The sequence below is a fragment of the Falco punctatus genome (genome assembly GCF_963210335.1).
Source record: "Falco punctatus genome assembly, chromosome: 12".
NCBI classification, from domain to species: domain Eukaryota; kingdom Metazoa; phylum Chordata; class Aves; order Falconiformes; family Falconidae; genus Falco; species Falco punctatus.
The window spans coordinates 12,314,127-12,341,232 of NC_137592.1; the positions used below are offsets into that span (position 1 = coordinate 12,314,127).

Here is a 27,106-nt window from a genome sequence, read left to right on the forward strand (position 1 = left end):
GTTTCCTGAAGTTCTGGAAGTAGCAGGGCATTTTGGTTGCTAACTGACCTGAAACTTGCTCTATCTTGAAAAGATCTGCAGTGGGAGACGTTCACTTTCACATACCCCACAGTTCTTTGCATCAGAAGAAAGAGACCTTGTGTGCAAGAGTGGTTCAAGATGATGATGTAATGCTGATAACACTGAAGGACTCCCGAGAATAACTGACTTTGTAAGAGGCTTCTCCCTCCCCTTCCCTTTTTTTTGTTTTGTTTTTTTAGTAACTTCTCTCAGAAACTACAAGCAAGATGCCAGCCAAAACACCCATCTACTTGAAAGCTGCTAACAATAAGAAAGGGAAGAAATTCAAACTGAGGGATATCTTATCTCCCGATATGATCAGTCCACCACTTGGAGATTTTCGTCACACCATACACATTGGAAAAGAGGGACAACATGATGTTTTTGGAGACATCTCCTTTTTGCAGGGCAACTATGAGTTATTGCCTGGAAATGAAGGAGAAACCAGAATTAGCCAGTCTGGTGGCCACAATGAATTCTTAAGGGCAAACAGCACTTCTGAATCCATGTTTACAGAAACTCCATCACCAGTGCTCAAAAATGCTATTTCCCTTCCTGCCATTGGGGGTTCTCAAGCCCTTACATTGCCCTTATTGTCACCAGTGACATTTAATTCAAAGCAAGAATCCATCAGGTCATCAAGAAATCCTAGGCTTAGCTGTGAGCCAGTAATAGAAGAAAAATTGCAGGAGAAAAGTAAACAGATGGAGGATGGAGAAACATATAAAGATGACATATGGGAGCAAAATGGTTCCTCTTCGCATTTTACTAATGGTAGAGACAGTCACTCATCCAGCTTTTCTGAACGATGCACTGATTGGCAAACAGTTGATTTATTTGATGACAGTCAACTTTCATGTGAACTAACCAAGACAAAGACTAAGTCAGAAGAATCCCTTTCAGATCTTGCAGGCTCTCTTCTCTCATTACAACTTGACTTGGGACCCTCACTTTTGGATGAGGTCCTCAATGTAATGGACAAGAATAAATCTTAGAACTGGTACTCCCTTGCTTCTTTGTAAGTGATTCACTTAAACAAAAACAAATTAAAAAACACAGTTCAAAAGCAGACACTTAAAAATCAGCTGTATTTGCAGTTGTTTTGACGGGTTTTCTAAAAATATTCTTAAAATACTATTTTTTTACCTATTGTTTTTCATGATTTTTATTACACTAAATTCTCATAGCAGGAAGGTAAATTTTAATAACAGTTTTCAGCATTTTAATAACAGTTTTCAGCAAATATAAAATGTTCTTAAGTACCAGTATTAATGATCAGAAACTTAACAGAGTTAGAGGATGATACTGATTGTGACATTTGGTTAGTTCACTTCTATGGGCTTCTGAATTTATGAGAATCTCTTAAGTGTCAGAAAGGAGACTGATATTAATTATTCACTTTTATAAATTATTACAACATCACTTTACATGTAGGCCTCTTTCTAGAACCTTGTGTTTGAGGGTTTGATAGTGTTTTTCTTCATTTTCCATAGTACCATTTCTGTTATACCTTCACCGTAACTACTTTCTTGGTCTTAGCCTACCACTCTGTATTCATATGTGAACAGTTTGAAGCCTTTTTCAGCTTGAACACCTGGTCCAGAGTCTCAGCTGCTTTGAATGAGTATGCACAAATTTACACAAGTTGAGACTTGGGCCTGACATTGTATGTGAAATGATATGTTGTAAACAGGTGACACATGCAAGATATTATAGTTAAATTATTTTAAAGTTGAAATATATTTTCTGTGTGCATATTGGCTTTTTATTGCAGAGCCTACACATACAGTATCTCATCAAAATAGTTGCTTGGCATTATTGGTGCTCTTCTGAAAATTGTATATTTGTGTGTTTGAAAAGAATTATGTATTGATACGCCTTGCTGGTTTTTTTCTTCATTTATTGCCACAACATGCTTAAACTTGCAACTGATTATTTTAATTTTTGAAGAAGGCACTGGTTATTCACAATGCTTGTGATGTGTGCTGCAACAGGCAATGTTTTGGGAAATGTCAATCCTTTAATACAGTACCTACATGGATTGCATAGATATCTTGTGCAATACAATAAAAAAACCCCAAACTTGAAATTGCTATGTCTTTGTGATTCAGTACATAGCTTCACCAAAACACAGAGGTTTGTTTTATGCTGTAATGAAACAGACTGCAGTAGAATTGCAGAAATATGGGACCAAGGGGCAGATAAATTCTACTATCTTAATTCAGTTGACTTCTCCAATTAGGTTTACTTCCTGAGGTTTTAAGAGCAAACTCCAAGAAGGTAGGACCCTCTGGGATAAATGCTGATTTTAAGTAACTGGGGACGAGAGGGTAATACTTTGGTGCTAGTGAAATTAATGGCAAAGTTCCAGCAGCTTTCACTGAAGTCTTTAGGTAAAATCCTGACACAGTTTGTAGACTGTTCTTCATTAGATAACCTCATTTTTCTTCCTATCAAAACATGTAAGTCATGGATGATTTAATATATATTTATCCTTAAAATTTTTAGGGAGTCAATGCCAACTAATTCCATTCTGTCAATGTGTTTTAGAAAGACAGCCATCACTCCTGTTTCTGCTTAAGCTTATATTATTGTGCATTAATGAGAGAAGCAGCTAGAGTCTCCCATATTATTCCTGTAAATGAGGAACTGAGATGTAGAATGGCCAAGAACTGTGGTAATTTTTAAGATAATGCTTAATTGCCTTGGATTTCATATTCTCTGTGTATAAGCCTAGGTCAAATTTCCAGTGCATTCATTATCCAAGAAGAATGGTGGTTCTGTGGCTATAGTGCTTTTTGTCTTTTAGAAAGCAGGTTTTCAAGGCTTGGCTTAGCCATATGTTTCTTACGGGATCTGGGGATTTAGAACCTGATGAGAATTTAGGCCAAAACTTTCACTGGAAAGTTTGGGTGAGATGGGGAAGTAGACATTTTCTGTGTAGACCCTTCAAATACCACAATTAGAACATTAAAAGTATTTGCTGAATGAAAAGTCATTATCTTGCAGGACTCTTCAAGTAAGCATTCTCTAGAAAGCAGAAACAGACTCTTAGAGCAGCTATTGCAGTCATGTTATTTTTGCTTTGTTGTGTTTTGTACTTGATTTCCCGGCTTAGTCTGCTGAAAAATGTCTCACTACTGCAGGATTTTTTAGTCTGTATTATCCTTCCTTATGTGATTGCTTTTCTAAATTTGTAAATCCTTAGGTCTTGTGATGAGGGTGGGTGGTCTGAACTAAAATAATAACCATTGCTCCAGGCAAAAACAACTACTGTTATGTGGAAGAGAAACTTTTCTCAAGTCAAGAACAGGACTTTTACACTGGGAAAGTATTTTTCATATTTCTTTAAAGTCTTCTTGTTACTTCTCTCAAAGCTGGATCCTTCAAATGTTCAGATCTGCTCAGTCTTACATGTGAAGACCTAGGAGATGCAAAGTTGAAATGTGCTCAGCTTCTGTTCTGACACGGTCTTCTGTAAAATACTGCTTTGTGTAAGCTGATCTGGCATCTCAGCTGTCACAATACAGCTTGTCAGATCAAAACCTTGAATTTCTGGTTTGTGAGAAATTCTGCTTTCCTGAAACCTTCATAAAATCCTTAACAAATTAGAATTTCCAAGGAGCATATATTTACACAGCAGTTTCCTGAAAACCAAGATACTGCTGCAAGTTGGCTTTCTGGCTGGAACAGAGGACTGGAAGGAGTTGCCTTGGATATCACATCGTTTTTCTCTGGCCATGGGGAAAAGTATGCTAACTGTACAACTGCCCAGAAAGTTCCACAGATGCTTCACAAGTCTTCCAGTATGCCAGAAAACTCTTCCTCATATCTTCTACTACCTGAAGTATAGTGAAGACCTAAAGATGTAATCTAAATGTGCCAAAGTTAGAAAGCATATGTCTAGTTTCTGCATGAGTATTTGCTAAATTCCTCATCTGTACAGTCCTGCAAGCTGGGCTATGCACAATACAAAAATATACCAGAAAGTCTAACAATCGTCCAATTCAAGAACCCTTGAACCCCTGTCCCAGTACCCCTGCCAGCCTAACTGAAGTGGGAGGTAAAAAGCAGGTCAAATGCTGGAAACTGCACAACCCCATTTTGATCTCTGTCTTTTTCTAACAAGGACCAAATCCAATGCCTTAGAGGAAACAGAAAAGCAAAACAAACCTCCCAGCTAGATCACCACTGAAGGATGGAAAACAGAGCTGGGTTTGGCACAAACACAGTTTGTCTTGAAAGTCCCTTGTATAGGTACATAAAGTAATTAATGACTTACACGGTAACCTTACTTTCCTCTCCACATTGACAAAGCTTTATTATGTTAATAAAAACTGCTCATCAGTGACATTTACTGGAATTCACACTCTTGAAACTTTAATGTACTGAAGGTATGCATTTAATTTCACTGGTTTACCCATATCACCACAAAGTAAGTAAACGTGACAGAAAAGGGCAGAAAATAATAATAAAAAAATTAAATCTGAAGAGAGTCAGAAGCAATACCTTCTTTAAGGATGATTTTACTTCACAGTCCTTTTTCCTTTTTGCATTTACTGGTGTTAGCAAGGAAGCTAGCCATCAGGGTTAGAGCTGAAGGGCATTCTTCAATTTGTGTAGGAAATTCTCAACAAGCAACAAGAATAGGCTGAGACCAAGTTTCAGAGAAACATAGAAGGAATATCAGATCATTTTTTTTTTTTCATTCCTGCTAGAATTAGTGAGAGAAGGGACAGTTTGGGTGGCTGCCTTTTTGACAATGTCAGACCAGAATTGGAAGCAGCTGTTTGATATGTCAAATATTAATAACCCAGGTACATGCCTAGCAGGAAAGGTGTTGGACCTAGCACAGTGAGACCAAACAAAATTCAGATGATGCAAGAAACTAAGAAAGAGACACACAAGACTTTATTCCAAGGAAAGAAATTAATGCTTGTAAACAAATGAATTAAATTAGCAGTGACCTAACTGCAAATGTTTGCATCCATTTACTTTTTGTATGAACACAAAGTACATTAGTACATCTGTTTCCTATAAACACTTTCATTTTATGTGTTTTTTTAAGGGGTTTCCAAATGAAAGGCTGGATCCATCTCTAACTGCTGCTTTCTAGTTAGCATTTTCTAAGTATGAGAAAATCAAGGAAGCACCTAATACATTCTGTTTGCTTTTGAATATTGCAAGCTATTTTCTCCCTATAACAATTATAAGAGAACTGATTTTCTCCTGGTATAAATTAACATCATTCCAATAAAATCACAGATTCTGATTTATACCAGAGTATTGCCAGAAAGAAATACGTTTCCCAGAATATTTACACCAGAGAGAACATTTCTTTTCACAGGTACATTGCAGTATGACCCTACACATTCTTCAAGTTATTTCTTTTCCTCATTGTCTAAAACAAATCTTTCTTAGGTTGTGCTCAAAGAAACTAGGACTTTAGCTTTTTGGTTGGGTGACTTTTAGCTTGTGCTATGTTTTGTTTGCTTCTTGAGTTATTCATATATTTAGGAACCTTTCTTCTGTTAGAACCTCCTGTTTGGGTGCATGTGAACCATGGCAGAGGTGGAGACCAGCACTCGTATGGTGTCATTAGGGCAGGGACTGAAGGCTCTGTGCTGAGCTGAAATGGGGCTCTTGAGCCCATGGACAGGGGTGGGATCCCACCTAAGAACCCTGACACCTCTGGCAGATTTTTGTGGGTAATACTTTTGACCTGAGAGATGAACCCTAATTGTATCTTCAGTAAGTCATAAATAGTCACAGAAGCCATCTAACAAACTATGAGATTTTGGTTCAGTACAAATGAAGGAGCCTTGGGCTGTTCCCTGTTTGCTACATAGGATGGAACCATCCCACAAGGAAAAGTCAAAGCCATTGCTCATTTAGCAAATTGCTAATGCCATTCCAGGGCACCTAACTGTCTTATTAAAAAAATGCTGCAGTTTTAGAAGACAAAGTGCTGATCAATAAAACTACTTCTCAAGAAGGAAGTTGCTCCCATGTATTGCAGAGGTAGCTATATATTTTGGTAAAATTCACACCAAGTTAGATACCATATGTCTACAGTTAGCCAAGTGGATTTTTTGCCAATCCTTTCTTGACTCCTTTCAGCTATAAGTGCTTTGAGGTCATAGTCCCCAGATATTCCATAGAGATGGTCACACTATAAGATACTGTCTCATGCACTTAGGAAAGATCAGTGGACCCTGGCCTTTCCCTGCTTCTTGCCAGACTCCATATATACTGTCAGCTCAGTTGCGCCTAATGAAAGCAAGTCAGACCCAGACCCAACCCAAAGCCAGAACTAGCCATAGTGGAAACTACTCACCATAATTTGGTCCCTAGGAGCTATCTGCTGCAGTCTCAACTGGAGTCAGACCAGCTGGGACTTCTGGGAGGAGACATCCAGGAATGGGCCCATCACTGGAAAGGAGAAGAATAAATCCATCTATTGTGCCAAACACATATCCTGAGGACATAGACCTAAGAAGGACCATGGCTAGCCCTTCAAGATTCACCCTCAGGAAAGCCATAGGGAATAATAGCTGTCCTCAGTGTGTGAATGTATTAGCTCTACCATCAATTGTGTACTTGGTCAGGAAGCAGATCCAGGCTTTGAATACAAGGGACAGATGAGTGAGCATCAGGGAGGAGCCTTTGTTCAAGACAAATCCAGTCTTCCAAGGCAGGGGACCAAGGTCAAAGCAATGGGTGATCAGACAGACAATAGGTCACTGGGAAGCAAGAGTGGAGGAGAAGCAAAAGGAAAGTCCAGGGACAAGTCTAGTTGGAAGGCACAAGACCAAGAACCTCACATGAACAGCACTGCTACAGATTAGGAGTCCTGCCTTACAAACTGGTTTGTCAACTGTGAAGGGTTTGGTTTTCTTCCTCTGGGTATGCTTACAGCTCCCAGGTGCTTTGCCAAAGGGAAGTCTGGCTCTCCGGCTCTGTGGACTGCACCTTTTGCCATATACTGGCTAGCTGTGCTTGTCACAGTTTGGCCAACACCAGGTTTCCACCTGGCGCACGGAAGTTCCCCACATCCAACAACTTTATGCTGCCAGGACATTGTCCCCATATCCTCCCCCTCCCAGGCTTATGTTGCCTGAATCCCATGGCAGAATTTTAAAAGCGAATGAGACACAGTCATCAAAGTGCGGTAAAGTTAGGTTCAACCAGGCTCAATCTCTCCACCTGGCCCAACAAATGATAAATAACTATGTGTCAAATTTCAGAAAATGACTTGGTGGTTATAAATCTGAACTACAGCCCCAATGGTAGAGTAACTTTGTGAGAAGTATTTCCCAGGATAGCAGACATCTCCACTGACCTTTCATAGTGTCTATAAACACAGCTTCACCAGGGAATATTTAGCTTGGCTTCCACCCTCATCTTGTGGGAACAGGTAATTTTCTAGGTCTGAAGTGACACTGATCACAAGAACATAAGATGAGCTGTACTGGATCACACCAAACTCCATCTAGCCAATATCCTGTTACCAGAGAGTGAGTGCTTAGGGAGCAATACTGGGCATAGAAGGCTGTTGGGTTGATGAGGCATAATTTCCCCTTTGTATATGCAAACTGACTACTCCTAATCACCTTCTTATCCTTCTTTTGTTTCAAAATGTTTTAAAGGATTATTTGCTCAGTCACCTTCCCAGGGATTGTGGTGGGGCTGACAAGATCCTCCTTCCCCTTCTGAAAGATAGAAGTAACTTTTACTTTCTTCTAGTCCACAGGAAACTCTCCTGATCACCATGATCTTCCAAAGATTATCAAGAATGCCCTTGCAATAACATTTGCACTTGTGGTTGCATGCCATCAGACCCAATGGACTTCTATCCAAACAAAATGTCCATTTTGTTTAAATATTTCCTAACATGATCCTCCTCCACCCAGGCTAAGTCTTCCTTGCTCTAGACTCTCCCACTGGTCTTGGGAACCTGTGATGCTTGAAGACCAGTCTCACCAGTAAAGACTGTGGTGAAGGAGGCATCAAATACCTTAGCCCTTTCCACAACCTTTGTTACCAGGTTCCCTGCCCCTTTCAGCAGTGAGCACATATTTTCCCTACTGTGCTCCTTATTGCTGCTGATGTACTTGCACAAGCCTGTCTTGTTGCCCTTCACCATCTCTCACCATCACCTCATATTCAGCTCAGCGGGATTTGGCTTTCCTAATCTTTCCTCTGTATGCTTTAACAGTGTTTCTATATTCCTCTTGGGTCACTGGATGGAGTTTCCACCTCTCGCATACTTCCTATTTATACCTGACTTTAGTCAGGAGCTTCTTGTTTGTTCATGCAGGTCTCCTGCCACATTTACTTGATTTCCTTCTCATTGGGATGAGTCTTTCTTGAGTTTGGGGGAGGTGATCCTTGAAAATAAACCATCTTTCCTGGATCTCTCTTTTCTCCAAAGCTCTATATCATGGGATTCTTCCAAGCAGATCCCTGATAGGTTAAAGTCTACTCTCCTGAAGTCTGGGGTTGTGATCTTGCTTTTGCCTGGCTCCCTCCTCCCAAGATCCAGAATTCCACCATCTCATGTTCATTGCACTACAACAGAGGCTGCCCCCAGTTTTCAAATCCCCAACTGGTTGTGATCCATGTGGACTAAGAATGCATTGTATGTTATAGCATAGGCTAAGCCCTAGGTTACTCATTAGCTGCCAACAGCTATGGTGCATTCTTAAAAAGAAAAATGTACACCAAGAATAATATTTAAGAAACCCATGCTCACTGCCACTGGAAGAAAAAAACACCTTAATTGAAAACATTTACTCCAGGCTCCTTAGGTACCTGCCTAAAGGCATTATCAGAATCAAAAGATTTTAAATGCTTGGAGTCCAAAACAGCTGTCATTGCCCTCTATTTTATAATGTAATAACTGGATGGCTCATTTGTTTTCTAATATTTATTCTTTTTACAGGAAACAGAGTTTCAGCCATTACTTTCTGTTTCTGAATGATACTGCAGGGTGTTAGCCCTGTCTCTCAGGGTTTCCACCTTTTTGACAAAGCACTCTGCTGCAATACAGAAAAATTTCTAGGGATTTATTCTGTTCCCCCCCCCCCCCCCTTAATTTCTGGTAAATTTTATCTAGTGGGTTGGAAAAATTGCGAGAATAGACTTAATCACAATATTTCTATTTCCTCTCCTGGCAGATGTGTATAACTGTAGTTCATGGTTCATGGATTTATGTTTAATCAAGTATTTTCTAAGTTCAGAAAAGCTTTACATCACTTGTTATTTTATCCAAACTGCTCTCGCTAGAAAAATGCAGATGGAGACAGCAACTTAACAAGCTGACTGTAAATGTTGACCTTCTGCATCCACAGGGTTGCAAGAGTTTTCACTGCATTTGGTTTATGAAATCACTTTTGAATGTAAGCCACAAATGTACTAAATGTTAACCAGGATTCTATAGTGAGCCCTATATCCTGTGGCAGTGTTGAGGAAATCCCAACCACACTGAGGAATACCATTTCTCACACCGGAAGTAATATACTTTCCTACACTGATAGCTGTGGTTATACTGGTAGAGTGAAGGGAGTTTTCCCTAGCATTGCAGGGCAGACAACCAAGCTAATATGAAGAACAAAGAGAAAGGGAAAGATATGTCTGACTACAGCATTAACCTGAACATCTAGGCTCTCTTGGCTGTAGCACAGACTTGAACTGTGGCCATGAACTTGGGCAAATAATTTAATCTCTCCACAGCTGAGACCAACATCTCTAGAATAAGACAGACAACATTGTGCTTCTATCAACTTTTGCCTGTTCTGTCAAATTAGATGAAAAAATACTTAGGTAAATCATTTGGAGGGCAGTGCTTAGCCTAAGAGCATCAGGTGGGTTATCTACGGAATACAGTTATATGGAACTGCAGGGCTTCACTAGATTATACACAACATGGTTTTGTAAAAATGTATATTCAACAGACTGTGTAAGGTTTCAATGACAGATGCTTAAAATTATATATTCTATAAACTCCCATTAAAAACCATATAATCTGAAGAAAAACCCTAGGCTTTGCTCTCAGTTTGAACTATAATCAATCATAAAGCACTGGAACAGTGCCTAAGGGAAGTGGTTGAGTCACCTTCCCTGGAGGTATTTAAAAGACATGTAGACATGGTGCTTAGGGACATGGTTTAGTGGTGGACTTGGCAGTGTTAGGTTTGTGGTTGGAGCTGATGATCTTAAAGGTCTTTTCCAACCTAAATGATTCTGTGATTCCATGATTACATGATTTGGAAAAGAGGGCAAGATGGGATAGTGATGGCTTCAGGAAATCTAATATTCAGGGATTACAATTAAGGCATTTAATTTATTAGTTTGACTATTATTGTTTGTCTTTTTGGAACTGTGCTGGGGAGCAAGGACTGTCTCATACTGTGTCTGGAGAGCAGTTAGAGTAACCTGGCTGTCACCACAGTTCAAGAAATAATACAGCACATGCCTGGCAACAGAAGGATGTTCACTGTGCTATGACATGTTAGCAGAAATGTCAAACAGAGGTCAAATTTGTGCAGAATCAGTTAAGTGTGAACAGGTGCGACCAGACCACCACGAAATAACTCTCTGGTTAAGTCGTTCTAAATGAGGCACAATACACTCTACCCTAGTGGTATTTGTAACCATAAACCATCCTGTAGCCACAGAGTATCTGACACTATTCCTAAAGCAAGCAAGCAAGCGAGAGAAATGGACATCCTTAATTACCACTGCATGATGTAAAAAAAAATTAGCCTGTTAATACTGTGGATTGCTCCCTGATGGGGGAGTAATCAAGGGATATTTTCCTTTCCTACTGTTATTGAATGAAAGTAAGAAAACTGTAAGTAGTCCGCGCATGGGGTGGCATCCTTTCACCAGATTGTTTCATAAGGGGGGAGAGAGTCATATAGCAAGAAGATTACTTTGCACTCCATGGAACAAAAAAATGGCTCTGACAGCCCAACATGTAGCTGTCCCACAATCCACAGGAAGCTGAGCCATGGCACACTAAGTCTCAGTGCCTTCACACCAATTAAAAAAGCCTCTAGGCTTTTCCACTTACCGTAGAAATTAGTTCATTCAGGCTGTGTTGGGATTGAGCAGCGGAGACACAGTGCACACTGAGGCTAAGATCCTTCAGCGGAACAGCATCAAGATATAGCTAAAGCATGCCTAGCTCTCCTCTGCCCCATACGTTAAAGTTCCTTCTACTGAAAACTGAGCATCGGAATGAAAAATGTATGTCTGCTTGGGTCTTGCTCTAATCTTAGACAGGATGTTGCCAGGCCATAACCCACAGCCAGAAGCCCAAGAACGCACCAGTTTATCCACAGTCCTAGTTTTCCCCTGCTGGAATTGTGGGCTTTGCCTTTTCACCATGCACCTTACAAAGCATCACTCAGATGAAAGTGTGCCCACTGTGCCTTGCTTTCTGTGTATTATATAACATGACAGCAAGAAAAATAGAAGTTACACACTTTTCCATTTGTGGGCTTCCTCTTGCAGTTCTGAAAACTGAATATGGATAAAATAAGTCCTACTGCCTCCCTCCCTTCATGATTAACTTGTATGTGCAAGGTGCATTCTGAAAGCTTCCTTACTACATTAAATCATAACCATTTAGCCCTTGGCATGTTGGAAGATCCATCACGCCAGTGGGCAAATCTGAGAGAAGAACATAAGTTAGTGACTGATTCACTGGTAATGCAGCTTTTTCTGATATAGAATAAAACTCAAATTATAACATTATGTGTATATATATGCATATATGCTGTCACTACAGCATGAACACTTATACAAATAAACCAGTATTGCTAATGCATCATGGTTTCTATGAGCTTTTATATCTCTGGGAGCAGGGGGAAATCCTGTTGTGTGGATTCTCTCATGTCTAAAAAAGTATCCTGTCATGATACAGCCTTTTCTGCATTGGAGGAGTATAAGCATACTAAAAGGGTCTTTCTCTGCTGCCTAGCTGCTTATTTTCATCAAATTTGTAGCAAACAGAACTGAGCCATTTACCTGTCCATCAACTCTAACTGAAACAGACCAAGGTTTCCAAAAGTACTTCAGGATCTCACACATATACCAACCTTTAATGAGATTTCCAAACTGCATTACTTTAGAAAGCCAGGCTAATTGTGTACTGTGTTGTATCCCACACTGAAATCTAGGAAGTCAGGCAAAGTCAGGCTGAATTTGACTTTGAGTTTTGATATTCAGATGTGTGCTAAGTGCAAATAAATTTAAATACTATGGAGTCCAATTTGGGATTGTTTGTTCGTTGTTTCTTAACACATCTTTTAATCTGCTGTGGACAATTCTACCTCTTCCTTTTTAGGAAATGTCTTCAAGATGTAATTTAAACTATCTCATAAAATGTTCATCACTGTCAGGCAGAGATATGTACAACTGGGCTTGCACATGGCTATTTTTTGGATTCTGTGAACTGTTTCCTTTTAGGGGAAAATCTATTGACAGGGCAAAATTCCACTAGTCTTCGTTTAAGGGTGTTATTTGCATTCTATACCTGCTTGTTCATATCCATTATACTTTCTACCAAAATTAAATTTGTATTAAAATTACTAGTTGACACATGCCAGCTTTTCAGATCAGCCAGGTCTTTTCATTTATGTATGCAAAAAGTCTGCACACGATGGAGTCAAAGTAGGGAAGACACACAATCTGAAATACTGAACTTTGACATTTTCCTTCTAAAATTCCTACAATAATCCATTCAATCACATTTCCTGCTTAAATTTACATTTCTTTTGAATATGTTTTCCTGTCCAGCTAGAGTGATTTTCTTGTTACAAATGTGTGTATGAGGTAGGAGAGTTCAAAAAGGTATGAAGCTTTTTTCAGAAAGCTGTGCTACTGGGAAATATCCCTATATTTTCTAACTTAATAAACCAAGAGTTCATAACTTCAGCTGCAAGATAATAACTTGAAATGCTAAATATGACCGTTTTGGTGGTTTTCCATCTTTCTACAGTGTAAGATGTTGCTTTAAATAGGATTTCACATATGTTCTATAAAACTCAGCGATATCTGGACGTGATAAAGAAAAGGAAGAGAAGAAACAAGGAGATATCTCAAATCTACCAATAAAGCTGTAACAAATTATACCTGTGAGGGATTCTCACAGTACCAATTAGGCTTGAGGAAATTAGGTTTTCTCTACTGTGAAACTGTTTAAAAAGCTGAAAGCTATAGATCTGACCTGAGGATAAGAAAAGTCCGTAGTGCCCTGTGAATTTTATTGTGGAATATCCTTCAGGTCATTTTTACAGTGAAGCAAGATTTAGCTCCTGTAGAATGAAGAATTATCGCTTTAAAATGTATTGTCTATAGATCTGAATGGTTGTCAGAAAGCAAACAGAAAACAGAGCTGTCTGTAGGAAGCTATATGAGTTTATAATGCTCCAGTGGTTCCAGGTTTGCCCCCTTCCTCTTCCCCCCTAGTTCCTTGCAACAAGGCCACAGTAAAGTACTAAATGTGTCTTTCTTCTGGCCACCACCCCTTGACCAGTCTAAAGCAAAAGAAATGTATGCAGAAATGAATACTGTGTTGGGAAATCCTTCACAGAATCCCCACTTATATTTCCAGTAATACATAGGTGGCCTTGGAAGTTTCCCATTCAGCCCAGTTTAGATCATGGATCTGAAATGTAACCACAACAGGATCCTACTCTGGAATAACATGATTCAGTGCTCCTCAGAAAGAATCAGGTATCTCTTGAACTCATAGATAATCAGCACTTGTTTTCTATGGTAACTTATTCCTGATGTTTATCTTGGGGGAATTTCAAGATGATCTCACAAATCCTCTTCATCTTACCCATTTATAGGATTGTTTTTCCTTTCTCTTATTTGCACTGCTAGATCCAACTGGCCCAAACTCTCCCTACAGTAACTGCTTTACACCAGAGATAATTTTTTTTATTATGTTTTATAAATAAATAGCTTAGATATTTTGGTAAGATTACCCGCTAGCTGAATATGCTGAAAGAGAATAACTGTTATTTTTATAGTCTGCCTCCAAGTACTTACTATACTAAATGAACAGTTTCTTCTGATCAGACAAAATATAATGAGGTGTTTAAAACCAGCAAATCTAAACATGATCATAAAGACATGTGGCTCTAATGCTTTGCTTCTAAATGTCTGTTTAAGACCTGTGAAGAGGAGGCAGTCATGTTAAGACAAGCCACACACCCAAGAAAGGCCTCACCAAGTTGCATGGAAACATGGCAGCCCAGCAGACACCTGTGGGTCTTTCTTCAGCAACAGGACAGGAAAAAAACAGATTGTCTTTAGGGACCCTTTTTATCAGTTTTGACTAGAGGCACAGAAGGACTTTCATGGATAGCATGAGATTACAAGGCCATGACAAAAGTCTAAGAAGCGGTGTATAGTCTCCAGATGTAGTACAACAGAAGAATTGTAGGAACAGTCATAAGCCTGTTCATATGTAAAGTCAAAGTCTTTTTGCCAAGTTATTTATTAATACAGTACTGCAAAACTTAAAGTAGCTCTGAAATGATTTTGCTAAATTCGTAAGATGTCTAAGAATACATAACCTAGAAGAAACTGCTCTAAGGAAATGGTGAAGAATCCTTCATTAAAGTTAGGCACCTGCCTATGTTTCTCAAAAAAATTCTAAAAATAATTATTTTATAAAATCTATGAAAATTACAGCCACAATTTTCCCCACTCGCTGTCTCCCCCACTTGTAGAAATAATGAAAATACCATTAAAATCAGAACGTGTCCACGTGCCTATAAAGCTTACTGTAGGAAATCAAGCAAATTAGTTTTATATTTAGTTATGAATACAGTGAGATCTGAAACTCATCCTTAGTTCTACAAGTAACATATTCCAAATGTCGAAAAGCCAAGTCCCTGTCTCTCTTGCTCATGAGGGAGCCTGGACTCATTTCATTGTTCTTGTGGAATGCAGCTGCTGTGTGAAGGTCCTGCTCACAGCTGGAGATGCAATGGCTGAAGTTATTTCAGTACATGTTTGTTTGTAGACTGGGTCTTAAAAAGATAAAACTGCATTAAGTACCGCAGTTATCAAGACCAATCTCCCACATCCTAGCTAGTTCCATGATACAGACCCTTTCATAGCTAGGTCAAACTCCATCTTAAACCTTTGTTTCCACTGCTGTTGTCACGACTCCAGCAATTCGCTCTTGCAGCAGCCTTCTCCCTGTTTTTCCAGTCTAAAGTCATTAAGAGTCAGTTTGTACCCTTGTGCCAGTGCTGTCTTTTATCCTAAATAGCTTTTCCACCTAGTGTTCACCCCTCTTCACCAGTGTATTCGTTGACAGCATTCATTTTCTCCCTCAGTCTCCATTTTGCTAGACTAAACAAGCTGTTCTATTTAAATCTCTTAAAAGGCCTTTCATTCAATAATGATCCTTCCAGCTTTTTTATGCAAACATTCCAGTTTAAGTTCCTCCTTCCTGTACGTAGATAATTACGCAGTTTACCAAAAGTGATTTCACTAGTGCCTGTACTTCCCAACTTGTACCGGAAGAGCCTACTACAGTCTTGAGCCCTGATTAGCATTAGACATTCCCTATATCCTGCATGAAATGAGAAGCCACTACAGACTGCAAAGCAGTGAAGTGAGATACTGGTGCTGGCTTTCGTTGCTAAGTAGAAAGCCTGCCATGCAGTGAAACAGTTAGAGGCTACAGTAGCATATATGTGTTTATTCCTAGCTAAGTGTTATGGTAACGTAGTCCTGAATTCCTGAACTTACAGATCACTGTGGTCAGGCCTACTTCTGAAAGGGAAGTCCAGGCTTAGGCATAAGTAGGCATTATGTGGATACCTAATAGCACTGAAATGCTTGAAAGAATCAAAAAGTTGTTGAGCACTTGTGTGAATTAGATGTATTTCCACAGTACTTCCCCCTTTTTGCTACAAGGCCATTATTTGTGTCCTCCTCGTGTCCAGCTGGTTGTTCTCAAAGCAGTGGTTGATTTTGCTTTGATAGAAAGCTGGAGGGTTGTGCCGTGTGCCTTTGAAAGGAAGACCCTGTAGACATGGATGCTATCCACCCACTATTAGTACTGTATGCTGCCTTGCCACCCACCCTCCTGAATCATGATCCAGACTGGAGCAATGAAAGAGTTCATTCTCTGCAGGTCTGTTACAGAGCACAGAGCTGTTGTCACCAGTAAATTGTCATGAGGTAAAAGGATGCACCTAAGCTATACCCCTCCTGCACATTTGTGGTAGCAAGAAGTCTCAGAGAGTTTTCATGAAGTTTCCTTCTCATCCTTTATTGAGAAGGTGTTTTGGGGTCCCAGAGATCTGGGAAGGCTGAAATATGACACAGCTGAACCACCACTGAGGGTCATCCTCAGAACTGGGCCAAATGGAAGCATACCACAGAGGTAGCTCTCAACCTTCCTAGAAACAGTGGCTATGAATATATTGTGTGGATATGATTCTCAATTTCTGAGAAAATTTCATATCCTTTCATGCCATTGTGAAGGGGGGAAAGATCCATCTTTTGTGTATCTAGACCAATCCAGCTGCAAAATCTGGTGAAAATTTGGTGTCATTTAAAGTTAACGGCAAAACTTTTTTACTTTCGTTGGGCCGAGATGGCCTGGATGTTAACTGTAAGGTATAATATCACAGCTTCTCTTTGTTACTCCATTTGGTAAAGCAAAAAATTCTGCACATGGCTTATTTTTAATGAATTTTAATAGCTGTAATGCAAATATTATTACAGAGAAGGTGAATTATAGCAATATGTGACAACTAAGCAAGACAGCCTCAGCTGCTGAGAATTGTCACAGTTTAGCTGAAAACACATAATGTTACCAAAGAATGTTCCCCACACATTTAAAATACAGGAATAGTGAAGGTGTTAGGAACATGTGGGAAGCAACTCAATGACTCACTTTGGTTTAGTGTTGGGAAGCCCCAGCTTCATGTATTGCAGAACTTCTCCAGACTATTTTAGAGAAACTAAATAACATACTGAGAATGTAAAACATATCAACTTTGAAAGAAATGAAACCATTGTTGTATATTACTGGCTGCAAGCACAGACCTACAAGCAAAGAAGTAATGTGGAAAAATTACTGGAAACTTGTATTTAAAATATGATACCTTCCAAAATAATTTCTACAAGCAGTAAGAACTAATGCATTGTGAACAAAACAGTGCTTTCACTGTAAGCTTTTAAAAAGGAAAAAGGTTCAGCACAAAAAATCTGCATTAAATCTCTGATGATTTAGGCTTCTTCTTTTTAAAGTGTTAATAATTTAGCAAGAAGCTATGGGTTTTCAGAAGAATAACCCCATGCTTACTTATTTTGAAGCAACTTTGGGTTTTTCCTTTTGTTTTCGATTTGTTCTAGTTGCAATCTTTCTAAGTAGGAAAAATAAACCAAGTATTTCTAAGATATAAATAGTTTAGGATGAGATGACTAATTAAATGAGAAGAAACCAGAGTTGATTGGTGATAGATCTAAGTGACATTCCAATGAAATTTCATTCTTTCCTACTAGCTCAGCATCAAGGAGGTGATGATTTTATGGTACAATACTCCATAAAAAGACAATGTATTGCAGAATATTATTATACCTCCCCCCCAAAAAGAAAAAGTAACATCAAAAACTAAATATTAAAATTACCTTTTAGTTTATAAAAGACATGAAAACTGTGACACATTAGATGATTTCAGGAGTTTTTTCCAGGTGTTCTTGCTGCAATATTGGACCTTGGGAAACCAGCCAACCTCACACTAAATAAGCCTTACTTTTCTCCAGCTGTCACCCGCTCTCACTCACCTGCCTGCTTTGGAACCTGCTCTTTCTCAGCAGTAGGAATAGTAGCTGCTACAAAGTGGGCACATTTTTTCACAGTTTGGCACCCTTCTTATTACACCTTTAATATTTTGGTTTTCTTCCCTCAAAGCATGAGTACAAAGGAAAAGACCTTCAAAGAATCAAACATTTTATGCCTTCTGTTTACTCTGAAGTTAATAATGCTCATATTCCTCTAACAGAATCAGTAAATAGATGTAAAGACATGTAAAATGTAAATACATGTATTTGCTTTACTGAATTGGTTATTTAGAGATATTATTTTAGTCTCTTTTTAAAGAATTATAAATAGGCAATGATTGAAATAAAATACATTTGCTCTACATTGTCTTGCCATGCTCCATTTTACTTATACTTCCCTGTAGACTGAGTATTAATGTGTCTGTTATGGTGAAATAAAAGAGTTTAAATGAACAGAAAAAAAAACGATTAAGGCTTCCTGAATCCTCTTTTGCCATCCACCTACTCAACATGCTTAAATTTTCCTGCAGCGTGAAAGATTTGTGCTATTCAAGTATATACTGCAAGTCACTTTGCATCACTGATGGACAGAGTATTTTAAAGGTTAAAGATTAAAAAGTGAGTTGTAAATTAAAGGAGCAGGTGCCAAGCAAAGGACATAACATACCATTGTTACCGGAGAAGGGAGTCACATTCACTTCACCTGATAGAAGAATGAAGCTCATTGATAAAAACTGTGTGCCCTTCCTCTGTATTGTACAACAGCTTTGTAAAGTTAGGTTCAGGGAACAGGGGAAGGGCTTATTGTTTATTATTCCTAGATGAGCCATAAGATTGCTAGGGGAGCCTTATCTACACTAAATTTACTGCTATAAGGTTTTACAGAATTTCCTTAGTGCAGATGAACATGCTTATTCAAAACCAGCTATACTAGCTACTTCACCGTAATGCATTTACGTATGGGTGTCCACCCAACAGCCTTACCTGCATATAACTATTTTGGTAAAACAGTACACTTCTAATCAAAACAGTAATAACAGTAAAATTTTTTAAAGTATATCAGATTTGAATGACCTTTTGATTCTCAATAGTCCCACAGTTCTCTCTCTTCCTTTTTAGGAAACATTCATCAAGATTAATTTATCTCTTTGAAAGATCATCATGGGGAAACAATAGATTGGACAATAGAGGTCTTGCAACCTCAGTCACACAACTGATGTGAATGTCAAATCTATTGATACATAAGTCAAGGTGAAAAAACATAAAATTATCACAACTGGGAATGTTGGAAGGTTAAATGTAAAAATAGTCATTTTAAGCTCTAAAACAAGCCAAATATTTGTGCAACTTAGAAGCACCATTGAAACTATTCAGTGACACAGGAGCACTATCTGGGGTAAAGCAAGCTTAGGTTCATTTATACTACCTCCTGTTACTGTAAAAGAATACAGTTAAAGAATATACAGATGGTGCTGAGTTTAGAGTGATTACCTGCTGAACTTGTAATAGAAGGACTATGCCTAGCTGGAGAGTAGTTCCTTAGGAAAGCTTGTGCTCTCCTTGCATTTCTGCTAGTAGTAAGGTGTCATGTCCTTGTCATTCACAGCAACATTTTCTTTCTCATCTGAAATGAAGATGACTGCAAAAGAAAGGGAAAAATCGTAAGGTTACCAACTTTTGTCAGTAGGAGCAAGAATAGTAGTTGAAAAGGGCCTTGTAAGTGGGTTTCTGTGCTCTATCCTGACTATGACTCCACAGCACGTGCTTCTCCTTTGTGTTAGTAACAGAAATATTGCATATATGTCAACTAGTCCATCCCACAGGCTCATTGAAGCAAAAGAGGTCTCCTTAGCAACAACCTCTGAGGAGGAAATTCCCCCATTTCTCTGACCTGGAGGCTCAAACCCTCCCTCTGGGGATCAGCTGCTGTCTTTTGTCTCTAGCTTCGTTTCTAAAACATTTTAGCTTTGAACTGTGTTTAAATTGACAAGAATCTGTATAAAATAAATGAGGCAAGTTCAATTGTATAAACCTGCAGGCTGCCTCAGCAAGAGCCGGAAGCAACAATGCTGAAGATAGAAATCTTCAACATATTCCATTAACGTATAGAGACAAGTAAACTGGCATTATTGCTGTCTTCAGTAGCTCTTACAATAAAGTCAAAGTATGTACTTCCACATGGACAGACAGCAAAGGCCACTTACATTCTCTTTTCTATGCAGACCTATTCTATTTATTGGACATGACTTCAACAGCAGTCCTGCAAATATTAACTTGTGGTTAATTTCAAATATATGAGAAATCTATTCAAGCTAGGTGACATTTGTAAAACTTTGCAAGATCAGGGCACCTATCATACCTGTCTGTTATATCCATGCCAACCTACTGCAATATGAGGAACCACATTAATATACCAGTTCTGCTGCTTGCTGCCTTTTTATGTGGAAAAAGTTAGTAAGTCATTGAATTACCACTTTTCTGCAGCTGCAGTGCAAAAAGCGCCTGAGGAAGCAAGTGTAAATCAAAAAATTCACACTGTCATGCTCTGGGAAAGACTTTTAAGAAACAGGGATGAATCCTACCTGTATCTATTCAGTTAGCTCCCAGCTGGCAAAAAAGTATGTGGCTTGAAGAGCAGTTGCTGCTGCTGCTCACAGAAATACTCTAGTCCAAGGAATGCTGTCAGGATTATGGTCCTGGCTGAGTGACCAAACAGGCTGATGGTACCTCCTAACAAAGTGGCAATAGAAGTTTTGACACAGAGTCCTAGTTGTTGCCTTTTGCTAGGATTTCTTTCAATGTTAAACTATATACCGCTAACAAATGGGAACAATATGCTATCTCTAGTCATAGTTTGATGATGCATTGCACTGGCTGGCTTACATGGCAATGAAGAGCCTGGTTCAGTGCCAAGCTTTATGGAAATTTCTTGTGCATATACATGTTTATACTCTGGTTTGGTTTCTGCCCCAACAAGTGACTGAGTGAGCCAATGACTAGGATCAAGTTTGTTTCCCTTGGTGGGAGCACAGCAGCAACACTCAATGAGACTTCTTGTCTCATTCTGCTATTGCTTCACTGCCTGAGAAGTCCTATAGAACATGCTAGTTTATGGACCTGCTTTTAACTCCATTTCTTCCTACACTGTTATTCATGAGGTGGGAACACAAGGCGACTTATACAAATATTCCACTATGTAAATTAGTCTAGCCCTAAAACTGAATGCTAAAATGCAATTGTAAATAAGCACATCTAAAACTGATATTGAAGTGGAATTACTGCTCTGCTCTGAAATGGATTTGTTAAGAACGCAAACAAGTGAGTGTTAGCTTGAGACATTTTCATCTATTACTTTATTTGTAAGAAAAAGAAAACATGCTAGTAGTGTTAGCAAACATTAGAGCTAAGCAATTTCATAGGGTGATTATACAGCAGAGTTCTGGAAACCTTCTGTCTACTACAGCTCCTAGATATTAACACAAGCAGCAGACTAAACATTTGTACCCTGTTTGTACTGTCAGCTGACAAATGAAGGTAATTAATGGGCAGCTATAAGGTGGAAGAGTCTGGAAAATACCAAAACTTGTCATCCTGAAATGTATAGCACTGATGCCAAAATATTGATTTAACTACATTCCTGTTGCCAAGTAATCTTGTGAAGTTTTACATTATGTATTGATGTTTACAGCTTATTATTTGTTCATATTTATTTTCTATCAGATTTTCCCTTTGAACATTTATTGCTAGCTGGACATTAGACAAAAAAAATATCCCATATCAAGTGCAGCTATTCAAGTCAACTGGTAATAGGACTTGACACGTCAGGATTTTTTGAAGTTAGGTTTCAAGTCTCTTTTTGTAGCATGGACTCTGCTAGTGGATAATTACAGTGAAGGCGCTTAGTGAAATCAAAATCAATGACACCCGTGTCTTTGCTCTTTAAGGAAATTGCCAATATAGGCAAGAAAGATTTTCCAAATACTTTTTTGGAAGTGGCCATACTAAATGAAAACGGGAATTGAAAATGCATGCCAGTATACCCCTTGCATTATTCTGGGTTGATTCTCTAAAATCCATAGTCATGTAAGGTGAACTAATTGTATTTGACCTTAACTGCAGAGTAGTCTCCAAATCCAGAGTTCTCTGCAGGCCACTCAGGGCATCTACTCTTCAGTGGAACCAGGGAAGGAACACTCCAGCTTCAGCTTTCAAATCAGCTTTGTTAGAAAATGTACTGCTTGTCTGGAAGGCTATCAGCCTATGGCTTGTTAGGTACAGAGGATGATAATCATGGTTTGTAGTAAAAAGGGATGGTTATAATAGTCTGTCCTATCCTGATCTCCTACCTATCCTATCTGGCAATTTCCGTGGTTACCCCAAAAACTTCACTAGAAAATATCTTTTTATAAAGACAGCCAATTCAAATTTAAGAAGTGCAAAACATGCTGAGTTTTCCATGCCTGTGGTAAACTGCTCCAGTACCTCGGTGTTCAAAATATACTTTATTTCCTGTTTAAAATTGGCTAATTTAAACTTCAACCACTGCATTTTGCTATGCCTGTATCTTTATACTAGAAACTCTTTAATCTGTCCTCAGCATTGATAAAAACTGTTCTGTGGGGTGGGAAGAGGGATAAGAGTAAAGCTAAAAAGCCATGGATTTACTCTCTCCAGCTTTCCAGGAGAGACATAAAAAGATATGTTTCATTAATTGCTAAATTTTGTCACACCCAAGTGAGCTTGCCAGGATTGTGCCAATATGAACACATGATTAGATCATGTTATTAGATTAATCCATATGCAGATTATAATGCTTTCTTCTGCACAGTATTTTTCTCATGGTTGTATTGTGTGATTTTATAGAATATTAACATACCACTTTAGAAAACTTACAGGTATTTGTATGAGTGCATTAGCTTGCTCAGAGGAAGATAACATTACCCTCTAGAAGGATGTTTCTCTGAAAAAAACCTTGGGGATGTGCACGTTCAAGCATTGTGGCAGTTCTATTTTTCATGCATGAAAGGGGCTCAGGCTGCATTTCAGCCATTGTAGCATAACAGTAAAATCAGTTCCTAAATATTATAAAAGTAATTCCTGTCCTAGGATTTTTTAATGTATTTTTTTGTTGTTGTTGTTATAGGAAGGAGACCACTCATCACTGGTAGCCCTTGTGAGCAGTGAGAAGAGCAGTGATGGCTGCTTGAGCCAGGTCCCAAAATGGTGGCAGCACTCCACTGGCACACACCAGTGACTGAGGGGAAAGGCCTGACAATGCCAGGCTGATATGCCTGGGTTTCAGACTTCAAATAAAACAAAGACTGAAATTCAATAAATTGATCAAACACAATCAAGAGGAGACTTAATCTCTCCCCTGTCCTCTTCCCAGGCCTCTGCCGCTGGCTATGCGTACCTTTCTCACACCTGCTCTGGCACACCCTGGGCCCTGCTGTGATCTAATTTAACTCATTAGTATGGCAGAGATCTATTCAGGTTTTCATTGTGGGTGTTTTGGGTGGGTTTTTTGCTATTTTAGGTAATGGAATTAGCATGTAAGGAGGGCTCTGGCAAGTGCCAGCACCAGCCTGACAGTAAGGAGGGGATAGGAGGCGGGTGAGCTCGTGCACCCTTTTTGGCGGCAGTGACCTTTAGACCGGCCTGCTGTGCCTTTTGAAACCACACTCTTAAGTAAGTTTTCATCAAAATACATCTAATACCTTGAAACGAAGAGACCTGTTGCAGACCTGGGGGGCAGCAGAGCAGTGAGAGCCTGGAGAAGCTGGGGCTGCCTGAAGCAAGGTGAGTGGGAGAGCAGAGGGTTTCTCTCAGGGCTCCCGCCTTCTCTGCCAGGGCCCTGAGTGGATCACCCGCCCCTTCCTGCACACTGAGGCGAAGCAGATGCAGTTTCGAAGCAGCCCCGTGCACAGATACAGCTTCGAAGCAGCCCCGTGCACGGCAGCGGCCCACTAGTGCGAAGGCCGCTGTGAGGACACCACCGTGGTGGCTGCCCCAGGGCCGGGGCACAGCGCCCTGAGGAGACCCTCACCCTCTGCCCGGGCAGCTGAGGCACTGGGTGAGGTGCTGGGCCAGCCCAAATCCAGGGGTTGCCCACTACAGGCAGCGAGGGTGGCTCAGGGAGGGAAGACAGCCCTGGACCCTGGCAACCTCAGAAGTGGGAGCCCCTGGAAGACATCACATCAGTAAGAATCTTTAAAAAATATATTTTTTTTAATTCCTTTGAATTTACATTCTCCTTTCCTTCATTCACTTTTGAATGCTGTGGATGTCTACCTACACCTTGGGCAGTGAGGGGAAAGCATTCTTCCTGAGGTAGGGTGACAGGATGAAAGAGGGCCCTGCCACACGGCTCGCAGGGGCAAAGCAACAGGTCCCACTGCGGCGTGGCTGGCCTGCGTGCCCCGGCTGGCCCAGGTGCTCCGGCGTGTCCCTGTGCGGCATGGCCGTGCCTTCAGCCCAGCAGAGGGGCTGCCTGAGCCCGCTGCTGCGCCATGTCGGGGCCCAGCTGCTGCCCCAGGGCCCGGCCGAAGCATGCTGGCACTCAGAGCTATGTTTTACCGTACAGCAAACAGCCAAAATGTCTGCAGCTGGTGCGCGTGTGTCAGATCTGCTAATGGAAGCTTGAAAGATGAACATTGTTCAGACCTCATGCATGGTATGCTGACGGCCCGAACATCACACAGGGTCTGAGGTGCTTTGCCAGCATGTCTGGATTTTAGTGATAGATTCAGTCACACACAAAGAAATTGTAGAAATTGATTCTGACTTGAGGCAGTTATTTTTATCTTATGTTTACCACATTGACCTGCCGGGTAAAAAAATAGCAGTTATTACAAGAAACACATAGTTGTATAATTTATATATGATTCCAAAAATCAGCCCATGCTATACATGCAGCTATTACAGAAAGACTGTCAGATTGAATTGGGAAAATAAAAATTATATACACCAACTGCAGCAAGCTTTTCTGTGTGTCTTCTTGCTTCTGTTCTCTTGCTGTTGCATGCTTAAATTGAAGACTGACATTCCTGGGCATTTTTCATTTTCTTCCTACTCTCCTTTGTGCTGTTACTTATTTCTGTCAGTCTGCTGCATTAACTTAATGCTTTTGAGGTAAAAAAATATTACCATTCACTGTCACTTGATATTTTCATAACTGTCACTTGGCAGATTAAGATTGATTAATCATATTTAAAAGTGTCTATAACCACAACTTTGTTGTAGCAGAGGAAAAATCCTAATTATAATATCCCATATAAATACTTTGATACAGTACAGTAGCTCTAAGTCATGTGTAAAACGGCTGCTATTCAGTTGTGTGGGTCAGGTGATGAAAGAAACCATGAAGGTGACTAAAACTGGAAATAAGAGAGAATAGTAAGTATTCTTATGTCAGTTTCGATACAGCTGACAAAAAGATATGGTTTTGCTTACAGAGCTAAACCTTCACCCTTCCTTGTTTACTGATGTACTCAATGCCCTTTTCGCCAGAGTGCTGCTGCTCTTGCAGTGCATGTTTCACTAGTATTTGCAAACCACCTCCATAAGATTTCTAATGATTTTTAAAAGTAGAAATACCAGAGTATTAGACTTTAAATCCAAATTTATCTCTGTTAAATAGAAAATGAACTTTATAAACCCAAAAGCTGCTTGTGAGCAGTCAGAGATCAGCTAACATTTATTTTAAATGTTATTTTCAAAGCAGTGGCCATTTTTTATTTTCTAAGTTGAAGAGTAAGTACGTGACTACTACGGTGTTTTCTATTGTCAAAGTAATGGACAGACACTGAAGAAAAAGGCCAGGCTGATGCAGAGTTGAGGCTGGTGTAGCAAGTCAAACAATTCTGTGAGGTGTTGGCAGGCCTGCCTGAACAAGGCTCAGGTGAACTGGGTTTGGCTTTGTAATCATGTGAGCTAAAAACTGGTGATTCTTTTCATCTGTCCAGTTATGTTCTCAGGCTTTAGTGTATGTGTTTTCAAGGTTTTCTTTGCAGTCATGAGGGATATAAATGTAAGGAAAAGAAAGGTAAAAGGGCATATATTACAGTATAGTAAATGACTCCAGGAGTTAGGACTTAAACCACCTTTCATATATGGAAGGACTTACAATAAAAGTTATGAGAGCTGGCAGTGTTGGTGAATGGTCTATTCAATTCAAAATCTTTTGCAATGACAGGAAAGGCTGTCCAGGTAATGCTCTTTACCTAGCTCTGTTCTTAGCTGCTATTGCTATCACCAGGTAGGTAATGTAGTATATGGTAGGGAAAAGGATTCTAAGGGAATACAGGTTGCAAATGGCTACTGCTTCTATGAAATGTTGCTACAAGAGCAGCACCTGTGTACAGAGTCCTGCACGAGCTTCAGTTTCTGGGCTGGGGCACAAATTGTTTGTTGTGTGTTTCCTTACCAATGTTTTTTGTAGCCTTTTCCACGTGCCGAGTATGTCTTTAGGATCTTTCCTAAAGATCTTTTCATCTTTCAAAGCCTGGCATGAGTCTTAATTTACTATTCACTTGCTCTTCTAATTCTTTGGAAACAAAATGTGATCATCAGCATAGATATTTTAGTGTCACATACTTCTGTACTCATTTTGTGGTTTTAAAAGATTCAGTAAATAATTTTGGACCTTTTGAGCAGTCTCTGATTCCCATCTTATTGTGCCTGTTTTTTCTTACATGTTCCATGAGCGCAGTGTGCAACCAAACAGAAAGACTATAATTTATCTCTTGCCATTAGTGGAGTAAATAAAGGGTAAAATTATTTGTAATCTAACCACCTTGTACACACCTGCATTTAAAACCACACACACCTCTGCTAGTCAAGCGAGTTCCTCAGTTGCAACCTGTAGGAACTCAGGGAGGGAAGGAGGGAAAGGGTATAGCAGGGCATTTATCATGTCATGCCTGCGTCGCTTTTGTGTTCTTCTGTAGAAAAGCACTATTTAGTGCTGGCAGAGATGGCTTTCTGTGCTAAGGAGACAGTCGATCTGGCCCAATATGGCCATTCTTATGCTTAAAGATTGAGGGCATTCTGGCCTTCAATAAGATATTTTTTAATACCAGAATAAATACTCACTACACAGTTAACCTGAAAGAGTTAAGTTTAGTTTAGCTTCTTTTACAAAGTGCTTCTTAAAGGCTTTTCTGTTTGCTCATCTCCACTGGATCTTAAACAGAGACATTGTGTTGCTAAGGAA

The 27,106-nt window shown here is 39.6% G+C and overlaps 1 protein-coding gene across 2 annotated transcripts in view; it reads left to right on the forward strand.

The window, feature by feature from the left end:
- CDC42EP3 (CDC42 effector protein 3) overlaps positions 1–27,106 on the forward strand; it is a 68,838-nt gene that overhangs the window by 30,059 nt on the left and 11,673 nt on the right. For both annotated transcript variants that reach the window (XM_080407844.1, XM_080407843.1), the window contains exon 2: positions 1–27,106. This exon is cut by the window's right edge and continues 11,673 nt beyond it. In XM_080407844.1, coding sequence (XP_080263970.1) covers positions 288–1,055 — 768 coding nt within the window. In that variant the 5' untranslated portion in view covers positions 1–287 and the 3' untranslated portion in view covers positions 1,056–27,106.